Source organism: Schistocerca piceifrons, unplaced genomic scaffold (assembly GCF_021461385.2).
Source record: "Schistocerca piceifrons isolate TAMUIC-IGC-003096 unplaced genomic scaffold, iqSchPice1.1 HiC_scaffold_443, whole genome shotgun sequence".
In the NCBI taxonomy this organism is placed as follows: Eukaryota; Metazoa; Arthropoda; class Insecta; order Orthoptera; family Acrididae; genus Schistocerca; species Schistocerca piceifrons.
The window spans coordinates 233952-258371 of record NW_025728671.1 but is presented as its reverse complement, the minus strand read 5'-3'; the positions used below and the strand labels follow the sequence as shown (position 1 = coordinate 258371).

Sequence of the window (24420 nt, the reverse complement as noted above, 5' to 3'; positions counted from 1 at the left end):
AATTGCATCTCGTGCCTGTTTCCCCCGATTACGCTCGGTTGAAGCTCCGGAAGGAGGGCGACAAACGAACGTTGGAAGGCCAAAACATGGACGGTCGTGTGCGCAAACACTTCCCATCCGGTACCGGGAGTCGAACCTGGGCCTCCTGGGTGAAAGCCAGGTATCCTAGCCACTTTTTTTTTTTTTTTTTTTACTCAGAAATGAATGTTCTTTATTTATACATAACAGTGTGAAAAATGCTGCTGCATGGGCATGAATGTATTATAACAAACAGAAAACACAAAAACCTATAAGTACTTTCTTTCACAGAGCATTCCACAAGATGAGCAAATTAGAATAACAAAAATCAGTCTTGATGCATTCTTATTTCAAACTTTAGTTAAAGTTTCTATGTTGGGTGCTCCTTTCTTCAAAACGATACTTTTCAATGACCGAGTTTCCCTTTGCATTTCTTGTGACCCTGTAATAGTACTTCAGTTTTTCAACATTCATCAAACGATCCAAGAAGTCTTCATCGTGTGTTATCAGTATGAGCTGAAAATTCTTGTTCTCCCTCCTTAAATTTATAAGGTCTGTGAGAGTTTCTCCAAGACTGTCTATGTTCTCCCTATCCAAATTTGTGGTTGGTTCATCCAGAGCTAAGATTCCACAATTAATACTTAGAATTTCTGCCAAAGCAATTCGGATAACAAGCGACGCTAGAACCTTCTGCCCAGCACTGCAGCGTCCCTTCATATCAATCTCAACATCATTCTTCACCTGAACAACCCGATAGTTGAATGTTCGCTTCTTGTCTGCACTCGTGGTTTCAGGAGCATCTGTTTTAATTTCTATATAATCAATATCATTCCCACGATAGATTTTTCGCCACAGTTCTCTTATAATCGTATTAATCTTCCTCATGCGCTCCTGATGAAAGTAAATGAGTGACCAATCCAAAGCGACAAAGTATTTGTTCAGATCAGCTGATGCTAGCTGGTTTACCTTAATTCGTCGCTGCAGATCATTGTATTTTTTTTCTGCATTTTTATATATGTCCTTATTTAGATCTCGTCGCAGAGTATTCACACTATCTCTTAATTCCTTAAATCGTCCTTCTGAAATTGATTTCTCCTCTTTGACAGCTGAAATTTCTCTGCAGAGACGACTTTTCTCTTCTTCAATGGTTTTCACTTGGAACTTACCAAGGCGCTGTTTTACTTTATCTATTACACTCTTCAGTTCTTCAGCTTCTACCTGTTTCTCCTTCAATATTTTGTTATCTTCAAGTTCTCTTGCTTTCAGCTGCTGATTTGAAATTTTTTCTTTAAGCTTATCAATGTTTTCACACGTTCTTCTGTTTTTATCTGCAAGGGTCTCCTTTTTAGAGTCCAGTTCTATCAATCTTTCTTGAACTGACGTAAGTTTCTCTTTCATGCCGCTCTGTTCATACCGTTGAATGCTATTATGCCAATTACAAATTTCATCATGTTTCCTTCCTTGCTCAACAATCTTATTTTGTCCCTGATCTACATTTTTTCGATTTTCTGTAACTCTAATATTTTTTGACTGCACTGCAGAATCAAGTGTCTCTCTAGCTTCTTGAAGTCGGGTCTCGAGCACCTCAATTTCTGACTGTATCATCACATGCATACTTTGCAACTCCTGCAAACGTTCCTCCAGTTGTCGACGTTTCTGCTGTCCACTTTCGAGCTTCAATTTCTTTTCCATAAGTACATTTTTGCGCTCCCTCAGCTGGTTGACTCTCTCTGAATGCCTTCTCAGTGACTCCTGCTTCATGTGGAGTGCACGCTGAATAGCACTGACTTGTGCTCGAAGCTCCTCCTGCTCTGCCAGGGCTTCCTCCATGGAGCGTGACGATCCTGTGGGCATCTTAGACTGCAGCTCCTGAATTTCTTTGTCTATGCGGCGCAGTTCTGTCTGCAACTGATCAATGCGGACTACATCTCCTTGGATATCCTTTGCCATCTGCTCCTTTGCTTTTGGACCCAGTAACTGCTCCTTCAAATCTTTAATCTGTTTCCGAGCTGCATCTAAAGCCTCTTCTGTTTGATGAAGTGACTCTTTCATTTCTGGTATCTCCTTGGTGCGCATGATATCAGTTCTTTCATAAGCAGGTTTCATTTGCAAAAGTTTATCATATTCCTTTAGCTTATTTTCTAGTTCTTTCTTATTGTCCTGAAGGCGTGCTGGGACTTCACTGACTTTATTACTCAGTTCATATGCAAGTTCAGCAGCTTCAGAAGCGGCTTCAAACTCCCTATGACACAATGGACAGCAAGGATCTTCCTGTTCCAGTTTCTGAATGTAGCGACGGAACATGTATTCCGAAGCACTGAGCGTTCCTTTTTGGTCCTGCAGTTCTTGTATTCTATCAGAAACACTTTGTATGTACTCATCAAAATCTTGCCTGCCACACAAATCATATATTTCTTCTTCAAATTTTCGCAGCTCTCTTTCTTTCAAATCCAACTGCTCCTTGTGATGGGCTCGTTTCACTTCAAGTGCAGCCGCCTCATTCTGCTTACTATTTATCTTCTCATTGATGTTGTTGATCTGACGAGTCAGTTGAAGCATGCAAGCATCCAAGTCATGTTTCAAATTTTGTTGTGGCACTGTAAACAAAAGGTGGCGCAGTGCTTCATTGTGTTTGTTCTTTAGTTTTTTGAGTTCGGACTCCTTAGATGCCTTCAGTTTGTTCTGGATATCAAGCTGTGCCTGCTCACTACTCAACAGCTGCAATGTCTGAACTTCTTTATCCACAATAACTAGCTTATCATCCAGCCTGTTGCTCTCTTGGTGCTGATCTCTAATTTCTTTTTTCAGCTGTTCTTCATCAAGTTCTTGACAAGCAGTTTCCCAGTTAGTTTTTGCTTGCTCCAGTTCTCTTCCTAATTTGACAAGTTCTTCACCAGATTTCTCTATATCTTCAATTTCTGTTTTGACACTCCATTCTTCAGCTTTATTATCTTCTGCTTGTCGTTTTTTTGAGGTGATTTCCTGCTCTAGCTTTGCTTTAGTGTCTCTAGCAATGTCTATTTTACTTTGGAGTTCCTGCTCTTCTCTTTGAAACCTGTTCCGTAACTGCTCAAACTGTACCTTTGACTCTCTTATTTTATCGTCGACTTGATGCATTAAATTTGAGACAAGAACTTCTGAAGAAAATGTATCTTCTTTTACTCTTATTTGAAATGTTTCTGCCAATCTCTGTAGATTCTTATTGCGTGCATCTATTCGAGTATTATGATCTTCTTCCTCTTTCTGAAGTTTTCCAAGAGTCATCTGCTCTTGGCTTGTTTCTTCCAATACTCGCTCCTCATCCCTAGATATCTGCTGAAGTTCAATCTCCATAGATTTCAAGTGCTCCTGCCAGTTCCTTGCTTCAGTTTTAAAACTGTTGATTAAATCAGTTATTTCTTCTAAAGTTTTCCACTCAAGCACTTCCTTAATATTCTTCTTTAAATCTGATTGTTGCGATTCTAGTATTTTCATCTTGTCTTCAGCTCTTTCTTTCTCCCTGGTGAGCTGAAGGAAATCCTTTTCCACATCACAAATTTCATCTAGTTTTTCTAGCAAAGGTGATAGTTTATCGCTCAAGTTATCTATTTTGTCCTGAGTTACTGCCAGACGACTCTCTGCCTCTTGTAAATCCTTCTTTTTTGAAACAGTCTCATCTTTTATCTCTTGTTGTGATTTCAGAAGTTTCTCATCAGTGCTGATTTCTGTATTTACTGCTTTCCTAAGATCTCTGATGTGTTCCAAACATTTATTAAGTTTTGTTGCATCGAATATGGAATCAAACTTCTCCTTGAGTTTCTTTCCCTCATCCATTGGCCAGTTAGAATCTTCTTGATGGCAAAATATAACATTGCTCAGAACAGCTTTTGATACACCAAAAACATGAGACATTTCTAAATTTACATCAATGCACCGTCCACCAACCTGTACAACTTCACCACTAGACTTCTTCCTATGAATTACTGGATCCAGTGTTTTCAATTGCAAATTTTTTGCCTTCTGTGTTGTTTGTAACGTACGTGTGATGACAACTTCTTCGCCTTTGCGATCAGCCATCAACAATTTTATTTGGCCCCTTGTCTCTGGCTGACGAGCCATCTTCGGGTCATGAACAAACGACTGCCCTTGTTTAGTTCCTGCTGGCACCTCACCTGTAGCTGCATACTTCAGGGCTTCAATTGTCGTCGTCTTACCACATCCGTTCTGCCCTAATATCAGCGTCACAGGTGATTGAAACGTAATCATCTGCTGATCACTGTCGTTCGGACCAAAGCTTCGGATTCCCTGTATCTGCATCTTAAGTAATCTAGCCATTATATCGAATTTTAAAGGACCGAATACGAACAAATAACTGTAAACAATATCAATAGTGATACAATCCGTCACATCACGGAAGGGCGCCTATCCTCTAATCAGTGTTACCTACATTAATGTACCAATTGCGCTTTCATAATATGACACTATCTTTAAAACACAAATCATCAACAATTTCTGACAGCCAAATTTCCACGCTGAAAACACATGCCATACACCCGCCAATATCTAATCATGTTTACCATCACTAGACCACACCGGATTTGCTCGATAAACGTGAGATTTACTCCCTCTCCTCTCGCATTTCGTGCTGAATCCGGACTCAGTGGTGTTCTCTGTTTGCGAGCATATTTGCGCGTGCAGACTGGCATGGCGCACAGCTCGAAACTGACTATTCATTGCTGTTTGCATCATATTTTACTCATAACAGGGGAGGAGAAAGGTCAAAGTTGTACCTTGCCATAAGTGGATGTAAACGTTTTGACGCTGAGGCGTGGACTCCTTGTGGATAACAAACGACAATTCAGTTCGTTCCCTAGCAACAGCAACGCCGTTAATTCAGCCATGATGTACAGCAAATTAAATGCCCCTGGTGAGGGTCAAACTCCCTAACTTAAGATTATGAGACCTACGCGCTACCCATTGCGCTACCGAGGCACGTCTGCAACCAACGTCCCAGGAAACTTGGTAACTCTCGCATATTAGAGACAGACAGTTTGCGCTTTCTCAAGAATCTGTTGTGTTGCTACACGTGCTTTCCCGACTTGCTAGATTAAACTGCTGCCGCAGCTTTGTCAACGGAAAGCAGCACTGCCTGAGGTTGCAGTACATCGCCCTTGCGGCACCTGAACACAGCGGCCTGTAGGGCCAGGCTGACGCTCGAGTTCAGAAATAGCACGCTTCCCTCCAATTACGGTCTCTTGCGTGCTGCGTGTTTGGTTCTTCTCACAGCGAATCGTGCTGTACATTCCTGAGGCTGACGCAGCTCAAGCGAGCAATCGGCGCGGCAGCATTATAGCGAGAACAGCAAAACGATGCATCGGCCGGGAGTCGAACCCGGGCCGCCCGCGTGGTAGGCCAACAGCCTACCACTTTTTTAGTTGTTGTTCTCATTTTGTTAGTTGCATTTGTTGGGGGCGGTCGTCCGTGCTTCCCGAGCACATTCCAGGGTAGGTGTCTGCAGGGAAAGTGGGATTGCCACCCAACGACGTCGGATACAACCGAAAAAAGTGCTACACACGCGGAGTCCCCCACTACACTGCCTAAAAGCGACCGCTCATCACTATCGTGTGAGTAACCTTGCAGCCGCGGCAACGAGTCTTGCCCAAAGACGCAGCGTGCGTGGAGGCGCGGCCCGAACGCGTGTGGATGCACCCTCCTACCTCGTAAAGCGCCTACAGCTACCATCACCGTGGGCCGCTGCCGGCGGGCGGGAAGCCGACACAGCGCGGCGTTGGGAGCAGCGGGTGTGCGGTGGTGGTGTAATGGTGAGCATAGTTGCCTTCCAAGCAGTTGATCCGGGTTCGATTCCCGGCCACCGCAACGGGCGCAAATTTTTACGTATGAGTATGCGAGCCACGTGCAGGCCATCCTGTAGTATGTCCCGACTTGTCCCGACTTTGCTCGGCTGACGCGAAAGCTGACGCTTGGAATTCGCCCTTATCAAAAGGACAGGCGCTATAAACGGCTGTGAGAGGTGAGGTGTAGCGAGGTACCAAAACGACAGGCAAACTGCGACATTTTCTGCTCCTTCTTCTTGAACAAAAAAATAAAAAGAAAAGGGACGCAGTCGGTAGGACTCGAACCTACGCTCCCAGAGGGAATCTGATTTCTAGTCAGACGCCTTAACCACTCGGCCACGACTGCTCGTAGCTAAACGTTCCCTCGAATCGTGTATAATCGAACCGGTCTGCGCAGAATGCTGACAGGATACGAACTCCGTGCACTGATTACGGGAGGGCTACCAGCGCTACGAGACGAGCCATTACGGAAGCGTTAAAATCTTCGCCCGGACAGGGACTCGAACCCTGGACCCTTAGTTTAAAAGCCTAATGCTCTACCGACTGAGCTATCCGGGCTCACGCTTGTTGTGGATGAAGCGGCTGCAAGCAATGTGAATAACTGGAACGCGTGTGTAGGCGTACTACGGTAATTGCTGGCTTCTGGCGCAACTAGCGACTTCACCGACTTGCCACTGACGCTGGTAGCAGCCCAACAACGGACCAGTGCCTCTTCTCCCTTTATCCCGGTGCTGACAGTAATTGCATCTCGTGCCTGTTTCCCCCGATTACGCTCGGTTGAAGCTCCGGAAGGAGGGCGACAAACGAACGTTGGAAGGCCAAAACATGGACGGTCGTGTGCGCAAACACTTCCCATCCGGTACCGGGAGTCGAACCTGGGCCTCCTGGGTGAAAGCCAGGTATCCTAGCCACTTTTTTTTTTTTTTTTTTTACTCAGAAATGAATGTTCTTTATTTATACATAACAGTGTGAAAAATGCTGCTGCATGGGCATGAATGTATTATAACAAACAGAAAACACAAAAACCTATAAGTACTTTCTTTCACAGAGCATTCCACAAGATGAGCAAATTAGAATAACAAAAATCAGTCTTGATGCATTCTTATTTCAAACTTTAGTTAAAGTTTCTATGTTGGGTGCTCCTTTCTTCAAAACGATACTTTTCAATGACCGAGTTTCCCTTTGCATTTCTTGTGACCCTGTAATAGTACTTCAGTTTTTCAACATTCATCAAACGATCCAAGAAGTCTTCATCGTGTGTTATCAGTATGAGCTGAAAATTCTTGTTCTCCCTCCTTAAATTTATAAGGTCTGTGAGAGTTTCTCCAAGACTGTCTATGTTCTCCCTATCCAAATTTGTGGTTGGTTCATCCAGAGCTAAGATTCCACAATTAATACTTAGAATTTCTGCCAAAGCAATTCGGATAACAAGCGACGCTAGAACCTTCTGCCCAGCACTGCAGCGTCCCTTCATATCAATCTCAACATCATTCTTCACCTGAACAACCCGATAGTTGAATGTTCGCTTCTTGTCTGCACTCGTGGTTTCAGGAGCATCTGTTTTAATTTCTATATAATCAATATCATTCCCACGATAGATTTTTCGCCACAGTTCTCTTATAATCGTATTAATCTTCCTCATGCGCTCCTGATGAAAGTAAATGAGTGACCAATCCAAAGCGACAAAGTATTTGTTCAGATCAGCTGATGCTAGCTGGTTTACCTTAATTCGTCGCTGCAGATCATTGTATTTTTTTTCTGCATTTTTATATATGTCCTTATTTAGATCTCGTCGCAGAGTATTCACACTATCTCTTAATTCCTTAAATCGTCCTTCTGAAATTGATTTCTCCTCTTTGACAGCTGAAATTTCTCTGCAGAGACGACTTTTCTCTTCTTCAATGGTTTTCACTTGGAACTTACCAAGGCGCTGTTTTACTTTATCTATTACACTCTTCAGTTCTTCAGCTTCTACCTGTTTCTCCTTCAATATTTTGTTATCTTCAAGTTCTCTTGCTTTCAGCTGCTGATTTGAAATTTTTTCTTTAAGCTTATCAATGTTTTCACACGTTCTTCTGTTTTTATCTGCAAGGGTCTCCTTTTTAGAGTCCAGTTCTATCAATCTTTCTTGAACTGACGTAAGTTTCTCTTTCATGCCGCTCTGTTCATACCGTTGAATGCTATTATGCCAATTACAAATTTCATCATGTTTCCTTCCTTGCTCAACAATCTTATTTTGTCCCTGATCTACATTTTTTCGATTTTCTGTAACTCTAATATTTTTTGACTGCACTGCAGAATCAAGTGTCTCTCTAGCTTCTTGAAGTCGGGTCTCGAGCACCTCAATTTCTGACTGTATCATCACATGCATACTTTGCAACTCCTGCAAACGTTCCTCCAGTTGTCGACGTTTCTGCTGTCCACTTTCGAGCTTCAATTTCTTTTCCATAAGTACATTTTTGCGCTCCCTCAGCTGGTTGACTCTCTCTGAATGCCTTCTCAGTGACTCCTGCTTCATGTGGAGTGCACGCTGAATAGCACTGACTTGTGCTCGAAGCTCCTCCTGCTCTGCCAGGGCTTCCTCCATGGAGCGTGACGATCCTGTGGGCATCTTAGACTGCAGCTCCTGAATTTCTTTGTCTATGCGGCGCAGTTCTGTCTGCAACTGATCAATGCGGACTACATCTCCTTGGATATCCTTTGCCATCTGCTCCTTTGCTTTTGGACCCAGTAACTGCTCCTTCAAATCTTTAATCTGTTTCCGAGCTGCATCTAAAGCCTCTTCTGTTTGATGAAGTGACTCTTTCATTTCTGGTATCTCCTTGGTGCGCATGATATCAGTTCTTTCATAAGCAGGTTTCATTTGCAAAAGTTTATCATATTCCTTTAGCTTATTTTCTAGTTCTTTCTTATTGTCCTGAAGGCGTGCTGGGACTTCACTGACTTTATTACTCAGTTCATATGCAAGTTCAGCAGCTTCAGAAGCGGCTTCAAACTCCCTATGACACAATGGACAGCAAGGATCTTCCTGTTCCAGTTTCTGAATGTAGCGACGGAACATGTATTCCGAAGCACTGAGCGTTCCTTTTTGGTCCTGCAGTTCTTGTATTCTATCAGAAACACTTTGTATGTACTCATCAAAATCTTGCCTGCCACACAAATCATATATTTCTTCTTCAAATTTTCGCAGCTCTCTTTCTTTCAAATCCAACTGCTCCTTGTGATGGGCTCGTTTCACTTCAAGTGCAGCCGCCTCATTCTGCTTACTATTTATCTTCTCATTGATGTTGTTGATCTGACGAGTCAGTTGAAGCATGCAAGCATCCAAGTCATGTTTCAAATTTTGTTGTGGCACTGTAAACAAAAGGTGGCGCAGTGCTTCATTGTGTTTGTTCTTTAGTTTTTTGAGTTCGGACTCCTTAGATGCCTTCAGTTTGTTCTGGATATCAAGCTGTGCCTGCTCACTACTCAACAGCTGCAATGTCTGAACTTCTTTATCCACAATAACTAGCTTATCATCCAGCCTGTTGCTCTCTTGGTGCTGATCTCTAATTTCTTTTTTCAGCTGTTCTTCATCAAGTTCTTGACAAGCAGTTTCCCAGTTAGTTTTTGCTTGCTCCAGTTCTCTTCCTAATTTGACAAGTTCTTCACCAGATGTCTCTATATCTTCAATTTCTGTTTTGACACTCCATTCTTCAGCTTTATTATCTTCTGCTTGTCGTTTTTTTGAGGTGATTTCCTGCTCTAGCTTTGCTTTAGTGTCTCTAGCAATGTCTATTTTACTTTGGAGTTCCTGCTCTTCTCTTTGAAACCTGTTCCGTAACTGCTCAAACTGTACCTTTGACTCTCTTATTTTATCGTCGACTTGATGCATTAAATTTGAGACAAGAACTTCTGAAGAAAATGTATCTTCTTTTACTCTTATTTGAAATGTTTCTGCCAATCTCTGTAGATTCTTATTGCGTGCATCTATTCGAGTATTATGATCTTCTTCCTCTTTCTGAAGTTTTCCAAGAGTCATCTGCTCTTGGCTTGTTTCTTCCAATACTCGCTCCTCATCCCTAGATATCTGCTGAAGTTCAATCTCCATAGATTTCAAGTGCTCCTGCCAGTTCCTTGCTTCAGTTTTAAAACTGTTGATTAAATCAGTTATTTCTTCTAAAGTTTTCCACTCAAGCACTTCCTTAATATTCTTCTTTAAATCTGATTGTTGCGATTCTAGTATTTTCATCTTGTCTTCAGCTCTTTCTTTCTCCCTGGTGAGCTGAAGGAAATCCTTTTCCACATCACAAATTTCATCTAGTTTTTCTAGCAAAGGTGATAGTTTATCGCTCAAGTTATCTATTTTGTCCTGAGTTACTGCCAGACGACTCTCTGCCTCTTGTAAATCCTTCTTTTTTGAAACAGTCTCATCTTTTATCTCTTGTTGTGATTTCAGAAGTTTCTCATCAGTGCTGATTTCTGTATTTACTGCTTTCCTAAGATCTCTGATGTGTTCCAAACATTTATTAAGTTTTGTTGCATCGAATATGGAATCAAACTTCTCCTTGAGTTTCTTTCCCTCATCCATTGGCCAGTTAGAATCTTCTTGATGGCAAAATATAACATTGCTCAGAACAGCTTTTGATACACCAAAAACATGAGACATTTCTAAATTTACATCAATGCACCGTCCACCAACCTGTACAACTTCACCACTAGACTTCTTCCTATGAATTACTGGATCCAGTGTTTTCAATTGCAAATTTTTTGCCTTCTGTGTTGTTTGTAACGTACGTGTGATGACAACTTCTTCGCCTTTGCGATCAGCCATCAACAATTTTATTTGGCCCCTTGTCTCTGGCTGACGAGCCATCTTCGGGTCATGAACAAACGACTGCCCTTGTTTAGTTCCTGCTGGCACCTCACCTGTAGCTGCATACTTCAGGGCTTCAATTGTCGTCGTCTTACCACATCCGTTCTGCCCTAATATCAGCGTCACAGGTGATTGAAACGTAATCATCTGCTGATCACTGTCGTTCGGACCAAAGCTTCGGATTCCCTGTATCTGCATCTTAAGTAATCTAGCCATTATATCGAATTTTAAAGGACCGAATACGAACAAATAACTGTAAACAATATCAATAGTGATACAATCCGTCACATCACGGAAGGGCGCCTATCCTCTAATCAGTGTTACCTACATTAATGTACCAATTGCGCTTTCATAATATGACACTATCTTTAAAACACAAATCATCAACAATTTCTGACAGCCAAATTTCCACGCTGAAAACACATGCCATACACCCGCCAATATCTAATCATGTTTACCATCACTAGACCACACCGGATTTGCTCGATAAACGTGAGATTTACTCCCTCTCCTCTCGCATTTCGTGCTGAATCCGGACTCAGTGGTGTTCTCTGTTTGCGAGCATATTTGCGCGTGCAGACTGGCATGGCGCACAGCTCGAAACTGACTATTCATTGCTGTTTGCATCATATTTTACTCATAACAGGGGAGGAGAAAGGTCAAAGTTGTACCTTGCCATAAGTGGATGTAAACGTTTTGACGCTGAGGCGTGGACTCCTTGTGGATAACAAACGACAATTCAGTTCGTTCCCTAGCAACAGCAACGCCGTTAATTCAGCCATGATGTACAGCAAATTAAATGCCCCTGGTGAGGGTCAAACTCCCTAACTTAAGATTATGAGACCTACGCGCTACCCATTGCGCTACCGAGGCACGTCTGCAACCAACGTCCCAGGAAACTTGGTAACTCTCGCATATTAGAGACAGACAGTTTGCGCTTTCTCAAGAATCTGTTGTGTTGCTACACGTGCTTTCCCGACTTGCTAGATTAAACTGCTGCCGCAGCTTTGTCAACGGAAAGCAGCACTGCCTGAGGTTGCAGTACATCGCCCTTGCGGCACCTGAACACAGCGGCCTGTAGGGCCAGGCTGACGCTCGAGTTCAGAAATAGCACGCTTCCCTCCAATTACGGTCTCTTGCGTGCTGCGTGTTTGGTTCTTCTCACAGCGAATCGTGCTGTACATTCCTGAGGCTGACGCAGCTCAAGCGAGCAATCGGCGCGGCAGCATTATAGCGAGAACAGCAAAACGATGCATCGGCCGGGAGTCGAACCCGGGCCGCCCGCGTGGTAGGCCAACAGCCTACCACTTTTTTAGTTGTTGTTCTCATTTTGTTAGTTGCATTTGTTGGGGGCGGTCGTCCGTGCTTCCCGAGCACATTCCAGGGTAGGTGTCTGCAGGGAAAGTGGGATTGCCACCCAACGACGTCGGATACAACCGAAAAAAGTGCTACACACGCGGAGTCCCCCACTACACTGCCTAAAAGCGACCGCTCATCACTATCGTGTGAGTAACCTTGCAGCCGCGGCAACGAGTCTTGCCCAAAGACGCAGCGTGCGTGGAGGCGCGGCCCGAACGCGTGTGGATGCACCCTCCTACCTCGTAAAGCGCCTACAGCTACCATCACCGTGGGCCGCTGCCGGCGGGCGGGAAGCCGACACAGCGCGGCGTTGGGAGCAGCGGGTGTGCGGTGGTGGTGTAATGGTGAGCATAGTTGCCTTCCAAGCAGTTGATCCGGGTTCGATTCCCGGCCACCGCAACGGGCGCAAATTTTTACGTATGAGTATGCGAGCCACGTGCAGGCCATCCTGTAGTATGTCCCGACTTGTCCCGACTTTGCTCGGCTGACGCGAAAGCTGACGCTTGGAATTCGCCCTTATCAAAAGGACAGGCGCTATAAACGGCTGTGAGAGGTGAGGTGTAGCGAGGTACCAAAACGACAGGCAAACTGCGACATTTTCTGCTCCTTCTTCTTGAACAAAAAAATAAAAAGAAAAGGGACGCAGTCGGTAGGACTCGAACCTACGCTCCCAGAGGGAATCTGATTTCTAGTCAGACGCCTTAACCACTCGGCCACGACTGCTCGTAGCTAAACGTTCCCTCGAATCGTGTATAATCGAACCGGTCTGCGCAGAATGCTGACAGGATACGAACTCCGTGCACTGATTACGGGAGGGCTACCAGCGCTACGAGACGAGCCATTACGGAAGCGTTAAAATCTTCGCCCGGACAGGGACTCGAACCCTGGACCCTTAGTTTAAAAGCCTAATGCTCTACCGACTGAGCTATCCGGGCTCACGCTTGTTGTGGATGAAGCGGCTGCAAGCAATGTGAATAACTGGAACGCGTGTGTAGGCGTACTACGGTAATTGCTGGCTTCTGGCGCAACTAGCGACTTCACCGACTTGCCACTGACGCTGGTAGCAGCCCAACAACGGACCAGTGCCTCTTCTCCCTTTATCCCGGTGCTGACAGTAATTGCATCTCGTGCCTGTTTCCCCCGATTACGCTCGGTTGAAGCTCCGGAAGGAGGGCGACAAACGAACGTTGGAAGGCCAAAACATGGACGGTCGTGTGCGCAAACACTTCCCATCCGGTACCGGGAGTCGAACCTGGGCCTCCTGGGTGAAAGCCAGGTATCCTAGCCACTTTTTTTTTTTTTTTTTTTACTCAGAAATGAATGTTCTTTATTTATACATAACAGTGTGAAAAATGCTGCTGCATGGGCATGAATGTATTATAACAAACAGAAAACACAAAAACCTATAAGTACTTTCTTTCACAGAGCATTCCACAAGATGAGCAAATTAGAATAACAAAAATCAGTCTTGATGCATTCTTATTTCAAACTTTAGTTAAAGTTTCTATGTTGGGTGCTCCTTTCTTCAAAACGATACTTTTCAATGACCGAGTTTCCCTTTGCATTTCTTGTGACCCTGTAATAGTACTTCAGTTTTTCAACATTCATCAAACGATCCAAGAAGTCTTCATCGTGTGTTATCAGTATGAGCTGAAAATTCTTGTTCTCCCTCCTTAAATTTATAAGGTCTGTGAGAGTTTCTCCAAGACTGTCTATGTTCTCCCTATCCAAATTTGTGGTTGGTTCATCCAGAGCTAAGATTCCACAATTAATACTTAGAATTTCTGCCAAAGCAATTCGGATAACAAGCGACGCTAGAACCTTCTGCCCAGCACTGCAGCGTCCCTTCATATCAATCTCAACATCATTCTTCACCTGAACAACCCGATAGTTGAATGTTCGCTTCTTGTCTGCACTCGTGGTTTCAGGAGCATCTGTTTTAATTTCTATATAATCAATATCATTCCCACGATAGATTTTTCGCCACAGTTCTCTTATAATCGTATTAATCTTCCTCATGCGCTCCTGATGAAAGTAAATGAGTGACCAATCCAAAGCGACAAAGTATTTGTTCAGATCAGCTGATGCTAGCTGGTTTACCTTAATTCGTCGCTGCAGATCATTGTATTTTTTTTCTGCATTTTTATATATGTCCTTATTTAGATCTCGTCGCAGAGTATTCACACTATCTCTTAATTCCTTAAATCGTCCTTCTGAAATTGATTTCTCCTCTTTGACAGCTGAAATTTCTCTGCAGAGACGACTTTTCTCTTCTTCAATGGTTTTCACTTGGAACTTACCAAGGCGCTGTTTTACTTTATCTATTACACTCTTCAGTTCTTCAGCTTCTACCTGTTTCTCCTTCAATATTTTGTTATCTTCAAGTTCTCTTGCTTTCAGCTGCTGATTTGAAATTTTTTCTTTAAGCTTATCAATGTTTTCACACGTTCTTCTGTTTTTATCTGCAAGGGTCTCCTTTTTAGAGTCCAGTTCTATCAATCTTTCTTGAACTGACGTAAGTTTCTCTTTCATGCCGCTCTGTTCATACCGTTGAATGCTATTATGCCAATTACAAATTTCATCATGTTTCCTTCCTTGCTCAACAATCTTATTTTGTCCCTGATCTACATTTTTTCGATTTTCTGTAACTCTAATATTTTTTGACTGCACTGCAGAATCAAGTGTCTCTCTAGCTTCTTGAAGTCGGGTCTCGAGCACCTCAATTTCTGACTGTATCATCACATGCATACTTTGCAACTCCTGCAAACGTTCCTCCAGTTGTCGACGTTTCTGCTGTCCACTTTCGAGCTTCAATTTCTTTTCCATAAGTACATTTTTGCGCTCCCTCAGCTGGTTGACTCTCTCTGAATGCCTTCTCAGTGACTCCTGCTTCATGTGGAGTGCACGCTGAATAGCACTGACTTGTGCTCGAAGCTCCTCCTGCTCTGCCAGGGCTTCCTCCATGGAACGTGACGATCCTGTGGGCATCTTAGACTGCAGCTCCTGAATTTCTTTGTCTATGCGGCGCAGTTCTGTCTGCAACTGATCAATGCGGACTACATCTCCTTGGATATCCTTTGCCATCTGCTCCTTTGCTTTTGGACCCAGTAACTGCTCCTTCAAATCTTTAATCTGTTTCCGAGCTGCATCTAAAGCCTCTTCTGTTTGATGAAGTGACTCTTTCATTTCTGGTATCTCCTTGGTGCGCATGATATCAGTTCTTTCATAAGCAGGTTTCATTTGCAAAAGTTTATCATATTCCTTTAGCTTATTTTCTAGTTCTTTCTTATTGTCCTGAAGGCGTGCTGGGACTTCACTGACTTTATTACTCAGTTCATATGCAAGTTCAGCAGCTTCAGAAGCGGCTTCAAACTCCCTATGACACAATGGACAGCAAGGATCTTCCTGTTCCAGTTTCTGAATGTAGCGACGGAACATGTATTCCGAAGCACTGAGCGTTCCTTTTTGGTCCTGCAGTTCTTGTATTCTATCAGAAACACTTTGTATGTACTCATCAAAATCTTGCCTGCCACACAAATCATATATTTCTTCTTCAAATTTTCGCAGCTCTCTTTCTTTCAAATCCAACTGCTCCTTGTGATGGGCTCGTTTCACTTCAAGTGCAGCCGCCTCATTCTGCTTACTATTTATCTTCTCATTGATGTTGTTGATCTGACGAGTCAGTTGAAGCATGCAAGCATCCAAGTCATGTTTCAAATTTTGTTGTGGCACTGTAAACAAAAGGTGGCGCAGTGCTTCATTGTGTTTGTTCTTTAGTTTTTTGAGTTCGGACTCCTTAGATGCCTTCAGTTTGTTCTGGATATCAAGCTGTGCCTGCTCACTACTCAACAGCTGCAATGTCTGAACTTCTTTATCCACAATAACTAGCTTATCATCCAGCCTGTTGCTCTCTTGGTGCTGATCTCTAATTTCTTTTTTCAGCTGTTCTTCATCAAGTTCTTGACAAGCAGTTTCCCAGTTAGTTTTTGCTTGCTCCAGTTCTCTTCCTAATTTGACAAGTTCTTCACCAGATTTCTCTATATCTTCAATTTCTGTTTTGACACTCCATTCTTCAGCTTTATTATCTTCTGCTTGTCGTTTTTTTGAGGTGATTTCCTGCTCTAGCTTTGCTTTAGTGTCTCTAGCAATGTCTATTTTACTTTGGAGTTCCTGCTCTTCTCTTTGAAACCTGTTCCGTAACTGCTCAAACTGTACCTTTGACTCTCTTATTTTATCGTCGACTTGATGCATTAAATTTGAGACAAGAACTTCTGAAGAAAATGTATCTTCTTTTACTCTTATTTGAAATGTTTCTGCCAATCTCTGTAGATTCTTATTGCGTGCATCTATTCGAGTATTATGATCTTCTTCCTCTTTCTGAAGTTTTCCAAGAGTCATCTGCTCTTGGCTTGTTTCTTCCAATACTCGCTCCTCATCCCTAGATATCTGCTGAAGTTCAATCTCCATAGATTTCAAGTGCTCCTGCCAGTTCCTTGCTTCAGTTTTAAAACTGTTGATTAAATCAGTTATTTCTTCTAAAGTTTTCCACTCAAGCACTTCCTTAATATTCTTCTTTAAATCTGATTGTTGCGATTCTAGTATTTTCATCTTGTCTTCAGCTCTTTCTTTCTCCCTGGTGAGCTGAAGGAAATCCTTTTCCACATCACAAATTTCATCTAGTTTTTCTAGCAAAGGTGATAGTTTATCGCTCAAGTTATCTATTTTGTCCTGAGTTACTGCCAGACGACTCTCTGCCTCTTGTAAATCCTTCTTTTTTGAAACAGTCTCATCTTTTATCTCTTGTTGTGATTTCAGAAGTTTCTCATCAGTGCTGATTTCTGTATTTACTGCTTTCCTAAGATCTCTGATGTGTTCCAAACATTTATTAAGTTTTGTTGCATCGAATATGGAATCAAACTTCTCCTTGAGTTTCTTTCCCTCATCCATTGGCCAGTTAGAATCTTCTTGATGGCAAAATATAACATTGCTCAGAACAGCTTTTGATACACCAAAAACATGAGACATTTCTAAATTTACATCAATGCACCGTCCACCAACCTGTACAACTTCACCACTAGACTTCTTCCTATGAATTACTGGATCCAGTGTTTTCAATTGCAAATTTTTTGCCTTCTGTGTTGTTTGTAACGTACGTGTGATGACAACTTCTTCGCCTTTGCGATCAGCCATCAACAATTTTATTTGGCCCCTTGTCTCTGGCTGACGAGCCATCTTCGGGTCATGAACAAACGACTGCCCTTGTTTAGTTCCTGCTGGCACCTCACCTGTAGCTGCATACTTCAGGGCTTCAATTGTCGTCGTCTTACCACATCCGTTCTGCCCTAATATCAGCGTCACAGGTGATTGAAACGTAATCATCTGCTGATCACTGTCGTTCGGACCAAAGCTTCGGATTCCCTGTATCTGCATCTTAAGTAATCTAGCCATTATATCGAATTTTAAAGGACCGAATACGAACAAATAACTGTAAACAATATCAATAGTGATACAATCCGTCACATCACGGAAGGGCGCCTATCCTCTAATCAGTGTTACCTACATTAATGTACCAATTGCGCTTTCATAATATGACACTATCTTTAAAACACAAATCATCAACAATTTCTGACAGCCAAATTTCCACGCTGAAAACACATGCCATACACCCGCCAATATCTAATCATGTTTACCATCACTAGACCACACCGGATTTGCTCGATAAACGTGAGATTTACTCCCTCTCCTCTCGCATTTCGTGCTGAATCCGGACTCAGTGGTGTTCTCTGTTTGCGAGCATATTTGCGCGTGCAGACTGGCATGGCGCACAGCTCGAAACTGACTATTCATTGCTGTTTGCATCATATTTTACTCATAACAGGGGAGGAGAAAGGTCAAAGTTGTACCTTGCCATAAGTGGATGTAAACGTTTTGACGCTGAGGCGTGGACTCCTTGTGGATAACAAACGACAATTCAGTTCGTTCCCTAGCAACAGCAACGCCGTTAATTCAGCCATGATGTACAGCAAATTAAATGCCCCTGGTGAGGGTCAAACTCCCTAACTTAAGATTATGAGACCTACGCGCTACCCATTGCGCTACCGAGGCACGTCTGCAACCAACGTCCCAGGAAACTTGGTAACTCTCGCATATTAGAGACAGACAGTTTGCGCTTTCTCAAGAATCTGTTGTGTTGCTACACGTGCTTTCCCGACTTGCTAGATTAAACTGCTGCCGCAGCTTTGTCAACGGAAAGCAGCACTGCCTGAGGTTGCAGTACATCGCCCTTGCGGCACCTGAACACAGCGGCCTGTAGGGCCAGGCTGACGCTCGAGTTCAGAAATAGCACGCTTCCCTCCAATTACGGTCTCTTGCGTGCTGCGTGTTTGGTTCTTCTCACAGCGAATCGTGCTGTACATTCCTGAGGCTGACGCAGCTCAAGCGAGCAATCGGCGCGGCAGCATTATAGCGAGAACAGCAAAACGATGCATCGGCCGGGAGTCGAACCCGGGCCGCCCGCGTGGTAGGCCAACAGCCTACCACTTTTTTAGTTGTTGTTCTCATTTTGTTAGTTGCATTTGTTGGGGGCGGTCGTCCGTGCTTCCCGAGCACATTCCAGGGTAGGTGTCTGCAGGGAAAGTGGGATTGCCACCCAACGACGTCGGATACAACCGAAAAAAGTGCTACACACGCGGAGTCCCCCACTACACTGCCTAAAAGCGACCGCTCATCACTATCGTGTGAGTAACCTTGCAGTCGCGGCAACGAGTCTTGCCCAAAGACGCAGCGTGCGTGGAGGCGCGGCCCGAACGCGTGTGGATGCACCCTCCTACCTCGTAAAGCGCCTACAGCTACCATCACCGTGGGCCGCTGCCGGCGGGCGGGAAGCCGACACAGCGCGGCGTTGGGAGCAGCGGGTGTGCGGTGGTGGTGTAATGGTGAGCATAGTTGCCTTCCAAGCAGTTGATCCGGGTTCGATTCCCGGCCACCGCAACGGGCGCAAATTTTTACGTATGAGTATGCGAGCCACGTGCAGGCCATCCTGTAGTATGTCCCGACTTGTCCCGACTTTGCTCGGCTGACGCGAAAGCTGACGCTTGGAATTCGCCCTTATCAAAAGGACAGGCGCTATAAACGGCTGTGAGAGGTGAGGTGTAGCGAGGTACCAAAACGACAGGCAAACTGCGACATTTTCTGCTCCTTCTTCTTGAACAAAAAAATAAAAAGAAAAGGGACGCAGTCGGTAGGACTCGAACCTACGCTCCCAGAGGGAATCTGATTTCTAGTCAGACGCCTTAACCACTCGGCCACGACTGCTCGTAGCTAAACGTTCCCTCGAATCGTGTATAATCGAACCGGTCTGCGCAGAATGCTGACAGGATACGAACTCCGTGCACTGATTACGGGAGGGCTACCAGCGCTACGAGACGAGCCATTACGGAAGCGTTAAAATCTTCGCCCGGACAGGGACTCGAACCCTGGACCCTTAGTTTAAAAGCCTAATGCTCTACCGACTGAGCTATCCGGGCTCACGCTTGTTGTGGATGAAGCGGCTGCAAGCAATGTGAATAACTGGAACGCGTGTGTAGGCGTACTACGGTAATTGCTGGCTTCTGGCGCAACTAGCGACTTCACCGACTTGCCACTGACGCTGGTAGCAGCCCAACAACGGACCAGTGCCTCTTCTCCCTTTATCCCGGTGCTGACAGTAATTGCATCTCGTGCCTGTTTCCCCCGATTACGCTCGGTTGAAGCTCCGGAAGGAGGGCGACAAACGAACGTTGGAAGGCCAAAACATGGACGGTCGTGTGCGCAAACACTTCCCATCCGGTACCGGGAGTCGAACCTGGGCCTCCTGGGTGAAAGCCAGGTATCCTAGCCACTTTTTTTTTTTTTTTTTTTTACTCAGAAATGAATGTTCTTTATTTATACATAACAGTGTGAAAAATGCTGCTGCATGGGCATGAATGTATTATAACAAACAGAAAACACAAAAACCTATAAGTACTTTCTTTCACAGAGCATTCCACAAGATGAGCAAATTAGAATAACAAAAATCAGTCTTGATGCATTCTTATTTCAAACTTTAGTTAAAGTTTCTATGTTGGGTGCTCCTTTCTTCAAAACGATACTTTTCAATGACCGAGTTTCCCTTTGCATTTCTTGTGACCCTGTAATAGTACTTCAGTTTTTCAACATTCATCAAACGATCCAAGAAGTCTTCATCGTGTGTTATCAGTATGAGCTGAAAATTCTTGTTCTCCCTCCTTAAATTTATAAGGTCTGTGAGAGTTTCTCCAAGACTGTCTATGTTCTCCCTATCCAAATTTGTGGTTGGTTCATCCAGAGCTAAGATTCCACAATTAATACTTAGAATTTCTGCCAAAGCAATTCGGATAACAAGCGACGCTAGAACCTTCTGCCCAGCACTGCAGCGTCCCTTCATATCAATCTCAACATCATTCTTCACCTGAACAACCCGATAGTTGAATGTTCGCTTCTTGTCTGCACTCGTGGTTTCAGGAGCATCTGTTTTAATTTCTATATAATCAATATCATTCCCACGATAGATTTTTCGCCACAGTTCTCTTATAATCGTATTAATCTTCCTCATGCGCTCCTGATGAAAGTAAATGAGTGACCAATCCAAAGCGACAAAGTATTTGTTCAGATCAGCTGATGCTAGCTGGTTTACCTTAATTCGTCGCTGCAGATCATTGTATTTTTTTTCTGCATTTTTATATATGTCCTTATTTAGATCTCGTCGCAGAGTATTCACACTATCTCTTAATTCCTTAAATCGTCCTTCTGAAATTGATTTCTCCTCTTTGACAGCTGAAATTTCTCTGCAGAGACGACTTTTCTCTTCTTCAATGGTTTTCACTTGGAACTTACCAAGGCGCTGTTTTACTTTATCTATTACACTCTTCAGTTCTTCAGCTTCTACCTGTTTCTCCTTCAATATTTTGTTATCTTCAAGTTCTCTTGCTTTCAGCTGCTGATTTGAAATTTTTTCTTTAAGCTTATCAATGTTTTCACACGTTCTTCTGTTTTTATCTGCAAGGGTCTCCTTTTTAGAGTCCAGTTCTATCAATCTTTCTTGAACTGACGTAAGTTTCTCTTTCATGCCGCTCTGTTCATACCGTTGAATGCTATTATGCCAATTACAAATTTCATCATGTTTCCTTCCTTGCTCAACAATCTTATTTTGTCCCTGATCTACATTTTTTCGATTTTCTGTAACTCTAATATTTTTTGACTGCACTGCAGAATCAAGTGTCTCTCTAGCTTCTTGAAGTCGGGTCTCGAGCACCTCAATTTCTGACTGTATCATCACATGCATACTTTGCAACTCCTGCAAACGTTCCTCCAGTTGTCGACGTTTCTGCTGTCCACTTTCGAGCTTCAATTTCTTTTCCATAAGTACATTTTTGCGCTCCCTCAGCTGGTTGACTCTCTCTGAATGCCTTCTCAGTGACTCCTGCTTCATGTGGAGTGCACGCTGAATAGCACTGACTTGTGCTCGAAGCTCCTCCTGCTCTGCCAGGGCTTCCTCCATGGAGCGTGACGATCCTGTGGGCATCTTAGACTGCAGCTCCTGAATTTCTTTGTCTATGCGGCGCAGTTCTGTCTGCAACTGATCAATGCGGACTACATCTCCTTGGATATCCTTTGCCATCTGCTCCTTTGCTTTTGGACCCAGTAACTGCTCCTTCAAATCTTTAATCTGTTTCCGAGCTGCATCTAAAGCCTCTTCTGTTTGATGAAGTGACTCTTTCATTTCTGGTATCTCCTTGGTGCGCATGATATCAGTTCTTTCATAAGCAGGTTTCATTTGCAAAAGTTTATCATATTCCTTTAGCTTATTTTCTAGTTCTTTCTTATTGTCCTGAAGGCGTGCTGGGACTTCACTGACTTTATTACTCAGTTCATATGCAAGTTCAGCAGCTTCAGAAGCGGCTTCAAACTCCCTATGACACAATGGACAGCAAGGATCTTCCTGTTCCAGTTTCTGAATGTAGCGACGGAACATGTATTCCGAAGCACTGAGCGTTCCTTTTTGGTCCTGCAGTTCTTGTATTCTATCAGAAACACTTTGTATGTACTCATCAAAATCTTGCCTGCCACACAAATCATATATTTCTTCTTCAAATTTTCGCAGCTCTCTTTCTTTCAAATCCAACTGCTCCTTGTGATGGGCTCGTTTCACTTCAAGTGCAGCCGCCTCATTCTGCTTACTATTTATCTTCTCATTGATGTTGTTGATCTGACGAGTCAGTTGAAGCATGCAAGCATCCAAGTCATGTTTCAAATTTTGTTGTGGCACTGTAAACAAAAGGTGGCGCAGTGCTTCATTGTGTTTGTTCTTTAGTTTTTTGAGTTCGGACTCCTTAGATGCCTTCAGTTTGTTCTGGATATCAAGCTGTGCCTGCTCACTACTCAACAGCTGCAATGTCTGAACTTCTTTATCCACAATAACTAGCTTATCATCCAGCCTGTTGCTCTCTTGGTGCTGATCTCTAATTTCTTTTTTCAGCTGTTCTTCATCAAGTTCTTGACAAGCAGTTTCCCAGTTAGTTTTTGCTTGCTCCAGTTCTCTTCCTAATTTGACAAGTTCTTCACCAGATTTCTCTATATCTTCAATTTCTGTTTTGACACTCCATTCTTCAGCTTTATTATCTTCTGCTTGTCGTTTTTTTGAGGTGATTTCCTGCTCTAGCTTTGCTTTAGTGTCTCTAGCAATGTCTATTTTACTTTGGAGTTCCTGCTCTTCTCTTTGAAACCTGTTCCGTAACTGCTCAAACTGTACCTTTGACTCTCTTATTTTATCGTCGACTTGATGCATTAAATTTGAGACAAGAACTTCTGAAGAAAATGTATCTTCTTTTACTCTTATTTGAAATGTTTCTGCCAATCTCTGTAGATTCTTATTGCGTGCATCTATTCGAGTATTATGATCTTCTTCCTCTTTCTGAAGTTTTCCAAGAGTCATCTGCTCTTGGCTTGTTTCTTCCAATACTCGCTCCTCATCCCTAGATATCTGCTGAAGTTCAATCTCCATAGATTTCAAGTGCTCCTGCCAGTTCCTTGCTTCAGTTTTAAAACTGTTGATTAAATCAGTTATTTCTTCTAAAGTTTTCCACTCAAGCACTTCCTTAATATTCTTCTTTAAATCTGATTGTTGCGATTCTAGTATTTTCATCTTGTCTTCAGCTCTTTCTTTCTCCCTGGTGAGCTGAAGGAAATCCTTTTCCACATCACAAATTTCATCTAGTTTTTCTAGCAAAGGTGATAGTTTATCGCTCAAGTTATCTATTTTGTCCTGAGTTACTGCCAGACGACTCTCTGCCTCTTGTAAATCCTTCTTTTTTGAAACAGTCTCATCTTTTATCTCTTGTTGTGATTTCAGAAGTTTCTCATCAGTGCTGATTTCTGTATTTACTGCTTTCCTAAGATCTCTGATGTGTTCCAAACATTTATTAAGTTTTGTTGCATCGAATATGGAATCAAACTTCTCCTTGAGTTTCTTTCCCTCATCCATTGGCCAGTTAGAATCTTCTTGATGGCAAAATATAACATTGCTCAGAACAGCTTTTGATACACCAAAAACATGAGACATTTCTAAATTTACATCAATGCACCGTCCACCAACCTGTACAACTTCACCACTAGACTTCTTCCTATGAATTACTGGATCCAGTGTTTTCAATTGCAAATTTTTTGCCTTCTGTGTTGTTTGTAACGTACGTGTGATGACAACTTCTTCGCCTTTGCGATCAGCCATCAACAATTTTATTTGGCCCCTTGTCTCTGGCTGACGAGCCATCTTCGGGTCATGAACAAACGACTGCCCTTGTTTAGTTCCTGCTGGCACCTCACCTGTAGCTGCATACTTCAGGGCTTCAATTGTCGTCGTCTTACCACATCCGTTCTGCCCTAATATCAGCGTCACAGGTGATTGAAACGTAATCATCTGCTGATCACTGTCGTTCGGACCAAAGCTTCGGATTCCCTGTATCTGCATCTTAAGTAATCTAGCCATTATATCGAATTTTAAAGGACCGAATACGAACAAATAACTGTAAACAATATCAATAGTGATACAATCCGTCACATCACGGAAGGGCGCCTATCCTCTAATCAGTGTTACCTACATTAATGTACCAATTGCGCTTTCATAATATGACACTATCTTTAAAACACAAATCATCAACAATTTCTGACAGCCAAATTTCCACGCTGAAAACACATGCCATACACCCGCCAATATCTAATCATGTTTACCATCACTAGACCACACCGGATTTGCTCGATAAACGTGAGATTTACTCCCTCTCCTCTCGCATTTCGTGCTGA

General features: G+C 43.2%; 2 protein-coding genes and 9 non-coding genes across 11 annotated transcripts; 3 read left to right on the top strand and 8 right to left on the bottom strand.

The window, feature by feature from the left end:
- Positions 1-375: 375 nt before the first annotated feature.
- LOC124750041 (DNA repair protein RAD50-like) lies at positions 376-4332 on the bottom strand. The gene has a single exon (XM_047248978.1). It carries the CDS (start codon positions 4330-4332, stop codon positions 376-378), a length of 3957 nt encoding a protein of 1318 aa, XP_047104934.1.
- Positions 4333-5802: 1470 nt separating this feature from the next.
- On the top strand, positions 5803-5874 carry Trnag-ucc. Its single transcript has one exon. It is a non-coding gene; the product is annotated as a tRNA-Gly (tRNA).
- Positions 5875-6116: 242 nt separating this feature from the next.
- On the bottom strand, positions 6117-6198 carry Trnas-aga. The gene has a single exon. It is a non-coding gene; the product is annotated as a tRNA-Ser (tRNA).
- Positions 6199-6337: 139 nt separating this feature from the next.
- On the bottom strand, positions 6338-6410 carry Trnak-uuu. Its single transcript has one exon. It is a non-coding gene; the product is annotated as a tRNA-Lys (tRNA).
- Positions 6411-12393: 5983 nt separating this feature from the next.
- Trnag-ucc lies at positions 12394-12465 on the top strand. Its single transcript has one exon. It is a non-coding gene; the product is annotated as a tRNA-Gly (tRNA).
- Positions 12466-12707: 242 nt separating this feature from the next.
- On the bottom strand, positions 12708-12789 carry Trnas-aga. The gene has a single exon. It is a non-coding gene; the product is annotated as a tRNA-Ser (tRNA).
- A 139-nt stretch (positions 12790-12928) lies between these two features.
- Positions 12929-13001, bottom strand: Trnak-uuu. The gene has a single exon. It is a non-coding gene; the product is annotated as a tRNA-Lys (tRNA).
- Positions 13002-18984: 5983 nt separating this feature from the next.
- On the top strand, positions 18985-19056 carry Trnag-ucc. The gene has a single exon. It is a non-coding gene; the product is annotated as a tRNA-Gly (tRNA).
- A 242-nt stretch (positions 19057-19298) lies between these two features.
- On the bottom strand, positions 19299-19380 carry Trnas-aga. The gene has a single exon. It is a non-coding gene; the product is annotated as a tRNA-Ser (tRNA).
- Positions 19381-19519: 139 nt separating this feature from the next.
- Positions 19520-19592, bottom strand: Trnak-uuu. The gene has a single exon. It is a non-coding gene; the product is annotated as a tRNA-Lys (tRNA).
- Positions 19593-20149: 557 nt separating this feature from the next.
- On the bottom strand, positions 20150-24106 carry LOC124750040 (DNA repair protein RAD50-like). The gene has a single exon (XM_047248977.1). The coding sequence runs from the start codon at positions 24104-24106 to the stop codon at positions 20150-20152; it is 3957 nt and encodes a 1318-aa protein (XP_047104933.1).
- Between the last annotated feature and the right edge of the window lie 314 nt (positions 24107-24420).